The 7,697-nt window shown below is 39.8% G+C and overlaps 1 protein-coding gene across 4 annotated transcripts; it reads left to right on the top strand.

Moving 5' to 3' along the window:
* The first annotated feature begins 524 nt into the window (after nt 1–524).
* On the top strand, nt 525–7,141 carry LOC101487433 (poly(rC)-binding protein 2). 4 transcript variants are annotated; one of them, XM_004546235.3, is made up of 13 exons: nt 525–690; nt 1,429–1,579; nt 1,914–1,937; nt 2,027–2,059; nt 2,177–2,293; nt 2,387–2,518; nt 2,630–2,758; nt 2,872–2,946; nt 3,149–3,208; nt 3,572–3,644; nt 3,730–3,785; nt 3,945–4,114; nt 5,179–7,141. In XM_004546235.3, the coding sequence occupies exons 2-13, from the start codon at nt 1,511–1,513 to the stop codon at nt 5,240–5,242; spliced, it is 1,002 nt and encodes a 333-aa protein (XP_004546292.1). In that variant the 5' UTR covers nt 525–690; nt 1,429–1,510; the 3' UTR covers nt 5,243–7,141. The 4 variants fall into 4 exon arrangements, with proteins under 4 accessions (XP_004546292.1, XP_004546293.1, XP_004546294.1 ...); XM_004546236.3 differs by having other exon boundaries at nt 526–690; nt 3,149–3,190; XM_004546237.3 differs by having other exon boundaries at nt 526–690; nt 5,206–7,141.
* The last annotated feature ends 556 nt before the right edge of the window (nt 7,142–7,697 follow it).

Here is a 7,697-nt window from a genome sequence, read left to right as displayed (position 1 = left end):
GTTGCAGGAGATGATCCACTGTGGCGATCTCACTAAAGGGAGAGACGAAGCAAAGAGGAAGGAGAAAATGAATCCTATATTGTTGTCATTATTACATTTAGTAGGACTAGTAGTATTTCAACCTCTGTGACAAGGGAAATTACCAAATATGGGATAAATAAATTACCAGTAATTACCATATTAGCAAAGATATTACCAGTATCTTCTACTACTACAGTTTTTAGTTTTTATTTATGTTTTTTTTTTCAGTATTATTTTTGCTTTTGGTTATTAATTTATAGATATTTTGGCAGAAACAATATGAACTTATTTGTGAATGAGAAATGTACACATTGTGAATGTATACAAATAAATAAATAAATGGTATTTGTTGCGTTTGGGAAAATATGTAGTATAAAAGAATTTTTTGCTTTTTTCGTTTTATTTAGTTATATTTTTGTTTTGTACTGTACGGAGTGAATATCACGTCAATGGGCGGGGCTGACCTAGTTGAGGGGGCGGGGCATTAAAGGGGTCAGAGTTGAACGCGTTTTGTCTTTTGTGCGAAGCAGAGGAGGAGAGTGGAGTCCGATCGAAAAGCGGCGTCGCTTCCCTCTTCCCCAGATCCTTTTAAAACTCCCTCCCGAACCTCTCCCCTTCTACCCTTGCCACCCTACCCACCCCCTGAACACACTTCCAGGGACGGTTCCGGTAAGTCTTCCAGCTTTGTGTATATGTGTGTTTTTCCCCTAGGAGTGAAGGACAGGGATAACTCGGTGCGGTTCGTAGGCCGCGGGATCCGACTAGTTGCTGAATGCTAACGCTAGCGTGCTGGATGGAAAATCACTGATTTGTATTTTTAGCTTGATGGTGGAGCAGGAGTTAGCTTCGAAATGCTATATATTTTTTAAGATAGAATGGTTAAATCTGTTAGCACTCAATCTGTACATGTAGCTAAAAGCGAGTGTTTTGAGTGGAAAAATGTTTTGGTGCAGCTAACTTCCTCTTACCCTCGTTTGCGTGACTAGCTGGGATGCTCATTTCAAACAGGATTTGATGCCATAACGTCACGCTGTTAGCTTTCTCTTGCTAGCTTGGTTGTGAAGTTTATTTAAAGCTACGGTGATTTTTTAAATGATTGTTTTGAGCAGCTTGTGTTGACTACAAGAGTTAAAGAGATGTCGCCACCGCTGTAGAATGCCAGAAAATAGACACGACCGCCGAGAGACAGTGGGTCATTGTGCACAGTGAATGAGTGGACTCGGGCCAGTCTAATGTCAATTACCGAACTGAAACGTCTTTCTTTCGACGTGGCTGGAAAACGGCGTTAAAGTCTACAAGATGTGCACTGCCCGCATCACTTCACTGATTTGCATTGACAGCAGATGGCCTCACACTTTCCACCAACTACGCTTGTCTCTGACTGTTAATTTTTCCACTCTGTTGCAGACGTTCAGCCAGTGACCAAAGACTCACTTTGTTGGCCAGTGTTGAGAGCGCGTGCGAGTGTGTGTTGGATTCAGCTGCAGCAATGGACTCCAGTTTGGTTGAAGGAGGACTTAATGTCACCTTAACCATCAGGCTTCTCATGCATGGGAAGGTGAGTGTGACTGCATGCAACTATGGATAGACTGAAAAGATATCAAAAGCTGTTATCAAACCCCTTATTGATTGCAGATCAGTTTTTGGTGTGTTGGGTGAAAAAGTAGGTCAGCACAGGTTTTTGGGATTATTGTAACTATTTATATGGCTGTAAAGGCTTGCATGTGATTCAGGTGTGCAAAAACCCCAACATTCCAGCACTGATATAAGGTTTAGATTCTATAAGGATCTTAAAGTCTGCATTTATTCCTTAAAATTAATCTAGCTGTAGTAAAAAAAAGAAAACCGCAAAGTATTGTTTTAACACAAACTTTTGTTGTCATCTTCTGTAGGAGGTTGGAAGCATTATTGGCAAGGTAAGCTGGTTTTACTGCCAGAACGATGCTAACTGTGGCATGTCCCTTGGTGTGTTTTGTAAATATTGTTTTGTATTCTTTATCTACAGAAAGGAGAGTCTGTTAAAAAGATGAGAGAGGAGGTAAGTCTGTCTTTTTCCAACAATCAGGAAAGAACATGTCAACATTTACTGTGACGCATGCATCATATGACAACAAAGCAACTGATTCAATTTTTTTTTTTCCCTGTCTCTTTGCAGAGTGGTGCACGTATCAACATCTCAGAGGGGAACTGCCCAGAGAGGATCATAACTCTCGCGGGACCTACCACCTCTATCTTTAAAGCCTTTTCCATGATCATAGAGAAACTGGAGGAGGTTAGAATTGTTTGTTGTATCTTACGTTAAAGACGTAGCGGCTATACAAGTGCCACTTTCTAAAGCCTCCTGTTGTATCCGCTTCCCCTACAGGACATCAGCACTTCGATGACTAACAGTACAGCCACCAGCAAACCACCAGTCACCATGCGCCTCGTTGTACCCGCCAGCCAGTGCGGCTCACTCATTGGTAAAGGTGGCTGCAAGATCAAAGAAATCAGAGAGGTTTGTCTGCTGTATTTTAGTCTTGTATGAATTTCAGATCCTGTTGTGGGTTTTGTTTGTTGTTGTTGTTTTCCCCTGATCGGTGTTGTAATTCTTGCTGTGACTTTGTAGTCTGCAGGAGCTCAGGTACAAGTAGCAGGGGACATGTTACCCAACTCAACAGAACGTGCCATCACCGTTGCAGGGACTCCACAGTCCATTATTGAGTGTGTCAAGCAGATCTGCATTGTCATGCTTGAGGTACAAACATTGTTTAATGTAATCCTGATTTTTATGATTTTGTAAATGGGCTCTGGACACTGATACTTTACGTAGTTATTGATAGTTAAAGGTGAATATTTCTGTTTTTCTAGTCTCCACCAAAAGGAGTGACCATCCCATACAGACCCAAACCCTCAGGGTCTCCTGTCATCTTTGCAGGTGGTCAGGTAAAGTAATAAAAGTACTTTTTTTTTTTTTTCTTTTCTTCTTTTTTTAAACACTTTTATTTTAACAGAGTTTAGTTATGGAAATGCTATTCTAGTAGCATGCCTGGCATTGCTCCTTGTAGCAAGAACAGAGGACTGATGGATATTGGAGTGCACCATGTCACACTGCCACACCCTCCTAAGTGCTATTCTCTCCTTGCAGGCTTACGCTGTCCAAGGGCAGCACGCCATTCCACAGCCTGATGTAAGTGAGGGGCCCTCTGTAAGTGATCCAATATATTTGCAACTTCGGTCCGGGGAAGCCATACCACCTTTTTATTTCATCCCTCTTGACTTTTTTTTTTTTTTTTTTTTTCCCTGCTGCCCTTCCCACAGCCACCACTGCTTGAGATGCACATCCATTTAACAGTTCCAAAGATTATAGATTCAAATCCTAACATAAATATCTTAAAGCAAAATCATTGATCCCATTTTTCATTTCACAATTTCATGATTTCCACTCATTATCACAACCACCACTTACACAAGGGAAAGAACATTTCAGTCTTAAAGTTTATTTTCAGTGTTTCTTAACACATCCTTGTCTGTCTGTGCTCTACGTATCTTTCTTTTTTTGTTTCAACAGCTCACCAAACTTCACCAGCTGGCCATGCAGCAGAGCCCCTTCCCCATTGCACACAGCAACCAGGGCTTCCAGGGTAGGTGTACTTCCTGTGAGGAGGAATTTGATTGCTGTCTGTTTCTGTTAATCCATGCAATCAACTCACTCTTGTGTTCTTTCAGCTGGGATGGATGCCTCTGCACAAACTGGCTCTCATGAGCTGACCATTCCAAACGATGTAAGTCAAAATTAATGTGACTTTAATTTTTTTTTCTTAACAGAGAAACTTGCTGATTTTCTGAGTAGCTCATTTTGTTTGAATTGGCAACCTTTTATTTTTATTTATTTTATTGCAGTGAAAGTATTGACATAGTGTCACGTAATTCTTCTTCCCCAGCTCATTGGCTGTATCATCGGCCGTCAGGGCGCAAAGATCAATGAGATCCGTCAGATGTCAGGGGCTCAGATCAAGATTGCCAACCCTGTGGAGGGCTCAACTGACAGACAGGTCACCATTACTGGCTCCCACGCCAGTATCAGCCTGGCTGAGTACCTGATCAATGCCCGGTAAGAAAATAGCCACAGGCTAGAGCAAAATGGAAAGAAGATGGCGCTCTCTCGCTGTCTGTTTTTAAATTCTGACATTGTGCAGCTGGTCAGTTTTGAAACACATAAATGGAGATTGAGTTTTCCTACCATTTGTCCACTTGACCAACTAGTATCAATCAGAAGCAATGGATTCCTCACATAAGAGGAAAGACGAGGAGTGCTTCTCGTTTAATTAGGTTACCGAAGATTTATTAGAATTGGACTACTGGCAGTTTTTAACAGTCACTTCATTACTACAGCTCTCGTAATAATTTCATTACCCCCTCTTCCAGCTGTGACACTGTCCCACTAGAATCTAGGGCTGACAGAACGGGCCAAAAACACAGGATTTTACCATTCGAACAGCTGTTTGTCCATTATGTGCACAAACCAATGAGATATAAGTGTATGTAGTCTAAAATGTACAAACAAACAAAATCTGTAGCAGAGTTGGGTTGATCACTGCCATCACTACCACACAGTTATTGATGGATTCGCTTTTGCCTGACCAACATTTTATTTGCAGCCAGTGTGGCTCCTGTTTATTATGTTTTCAAAGAACATTGTGACATAACATAGTTTACCTCAGTTTATCAGCCAATAACGGTCCAATTATCCTGCTGTAATTGGTAAACTAAAATCATTTTTCGCACCCCCAATTCTCCAGCAGCAGTGTATTTGAATTCTGCAGCTAAGCTTGCTGTACAGATGCAGGGTGATTTCTTTTTTTTTTTTTTTTTTTTTTTTTTAAAGTAAGAAGTGGGGTCACACAGTTCATTATCAGGACATATAGCACATCAGTTTGCTGGAAGCAGGTGTTGATTTCCTGATAGATGGGCAGTTTGATAATCAAGTGTATTCTGTGGAAAAATCTCATCCTGCTTAACTCAAACTGCCAGTCAAAAGACCTTCTGTAAAACGATAGCAGAAATCGTCCATCTTCACTCACTCAGATTGTCCACAAGTCTGAGACTTTTTTTTTTATTAGTTTTCAGATACAGCAACATGTGTTACTGATAATCTAACTTGTTTGTTTTAAACAGTGTTGGATTTTTCTGTTGTCTGCTCAGGCTGTCATCTGAAGCTACTGGACTCGCAGCCAACTGACATGGAGATCTTCATCAGCACCTAACGTAACCCCTCCCCCTACTTTTTACCAAGAGGTCCCTTATTGAACTTAATGCAAAAACCAAGTACTATAAACTCACTGTTTTCTCCTCTGCTTTGGTTAGACACCTACTCAGTTGTAATTACACCATTATCATGATATTGGTATTTTATTTATTTATTATGTTTTTAAATTCCCTTTGCATATAGTTTTTAAGGACTCCTTCTGTTGTATTTTTCCCTCTTATTTTGCTGTATATCTGTATGATCTTCTTGATATACTGTAGGTAAAATTTTAGAAAAATCTGAAAAGGCATAAATAATGTTTTTCTTATGTCAGATTTTTCTTAGAAAATGTAAAAATGAAGAAAAAAAACACACAATAACATTATAGATGGACTGTTCTTTCCCTTCCTTTTAAATATCTATTTATTTTTATTTAATACACAGCTCCTCGAATGAGTAGAATTTGTTGGTATTTGCCATCTTCTGTTTGAGGCTGTACTTCCTGAATGAGGCATTGTGGGTTTAACGGGTCTCACTGGGTCTAAGTGATCTTCAGCTGAAGGTGTATGCAGGGAAAACCTTTTAGTCCGAAGGTAATTTACCCCTTGTCTAGTGCGGGTTCAGATGAGAATTTTTTAAGCTACATCATGTCTCACCTCTAATTTGCTGAGTAATTATTTTGTGTCATTCCTGTATTTCCATCCGTTTTATTTCTTGAACCAGAGGCCTGCACTACGAAGCGGGATTTGTGGTTAGCGTCATAACGCCAGGTAATCTTGGGATCTGAAGGTTACACAGTAGTTCAGTTCCTTAATGGGACACATTGCAGTGATAACTTGGACCACACACATGCATGAGGTAACAGATCAGCATATATAAAAGCATCAACTGGTCAATCGGTTTTGAGTAATTAACTGGTTTTAGAAGATACCTTTGGGTAGACTGGATCTTATGAGGTAAGGGGTGTTCTGAGACGGTCTAACCTCAGTAGCGTTTTCTGACGAGTACAGCGCACATACAGGTTTGAATTATGTTTTTCTGTTTGTGCTTTACATGCTTCCAAGGCTTGTTGATGCCACCAGGTTTGCAGCTTGAAACAAAAATGCTAAAATGTCTCATTTGCCATAAGATGACGTCTGAGGAACACATCAGTTTATTGGAATAAACATTTGTAATGATAGATCTACTCGTGCCTTAATGATAGGGCAGTGATATTAATGAGCCTATCTTACTCATTTACACAAAGCTTTTACCGGCTTTGGCTGCAGAAACTCACATATTTGTTTGGGGATTATAGTTAAGAATTTTGTGGCTCATTGCTATATTCAGAAAAAGCTTTGACTTACCACATTGATATCGTGGCATGATGTCTGTTATAGTCGGACAGTAAGAAGGCATCGTAGGTATGCTGAACCTGCTTCGTAGTGCAGACCCTGGGATTTTGAGCATTGTTGTGTATTGGATTCTGATAAGGGTGGGTGGGCTTTGGTTATGAGGAGTGGGCTTAAATAAGAGGAAAATATATTCTTTTCTCTTAAATTACTAAGACCATGGTGGTGATGATAATAACATTGAAATATTTGTTTTAAATAGAGAAATATTTTTTTTAACTGCAGGGAGGGGGAATGCTGCAAGGGGCAAAACTACAAGACATATTGGTCTTTAAGTATATTATGCTGAGGTATTAAATTATGATTAATTAGAAGGAGAATTATAGAATTAACACTAGTTTCCTGCTATCTTTTTTGCCTGGGTCAGATTTTATTTTTTATTATTCTTTGCAGGATGAAGAAACTCACGTTTTTGTGCACGTTTTCGAAATATTGTAGATCTGGGTGCAATTAAATTGTTGAAGAAATGAAATGCAGAAATAAAAGATGTGAAATGCTTAAACAGTCCTTTTGTTCTTCTTTTTCCTTTTTGGTACCATCTCATGGGGATTGAGACTTTTTTTAAAATACAAGGCAATCAAAGGGAAAAGGGGTGGATCGGGGGGGGGGGACTTCTGCCTGAAGTCTAGAACCCATGGGCATTACCAAATAATGTGTCATGCCTTGAGAGGCCTTTATTACAGCCACCTTCAGTTGACCCATGTTTGTGGGTGTTTTTACTTTTGAGTCATTGCACAAAGTATACCGTGCTGTGTTCTGAGCAAAGAGTGGAGCCCTGTATGCTACAGAATTCATCCTGCTACTTCTGTCAGCAGTCACATTATTAATAACCGCTGGTGACCCGGTTCCACTGGGAGCCATTCATGTCATTGCCATAACACTGTCTCCACCTGTTTCTCTTCCCATCATTCTGGTGCAAGTTGGTTTCATTTCAGACTTTTTTGTTTTGGGTTTTTTGTTTTTTTTGTTTTTTTTTTCCCATCCAAAAGTGTTTGCTCTTTTAGAAGTTTTCTGGCTAAATCTAATCTGGCCTTGCTGTTTTTGAGTATAACAAATGC

Source organism: Maylandia zebra, linkage group LG20 (assembly GCF_041146795.1).
Source record: "Maylandia zebra isolate NMK-2024a linkage group LG20, Mzebra_GT3a, whole genome shotgun sequence".
Lineage (NCBI taxonomy): Eukaryota > Metazoa > Chordata > Actinopteri > Cichliformes > Cichlidae > Maylandia > Maylandia zebra.
Note: the sequence above shows the minus strand (reverse complement) of the source record. Positions and strands in the feature narration are given on the sequence as shown.

What these genes read in the sequence shown, in the direction of transcription:
- LOC101487433 (XM_004546235.3), top strand. Translation starts at nt 1,511, where the DNA reads ATGGACTCCAGTTTGGTTGAAGGAGGACTTAATGTCACCTTAACCATC. An exon ending in ATGTAAGTGAGGGGCCCTCT is followed by an intron (nt 3,209 to 3,571) that starts GTAAGTGATCCA and finishes TTGTTTCAACAG; the next exon opens with CTCACCAAACTTCACCAGCT. An exon ending in CAGCAACCAGGGCTTCCAGG is followed by an intron (nt 3,645 to 3,729) that starts GTAGGTGTACTT and finishes GTGTTCTTTCAG; the next exon opens with CTGGGATGGATGCCTCTGCA.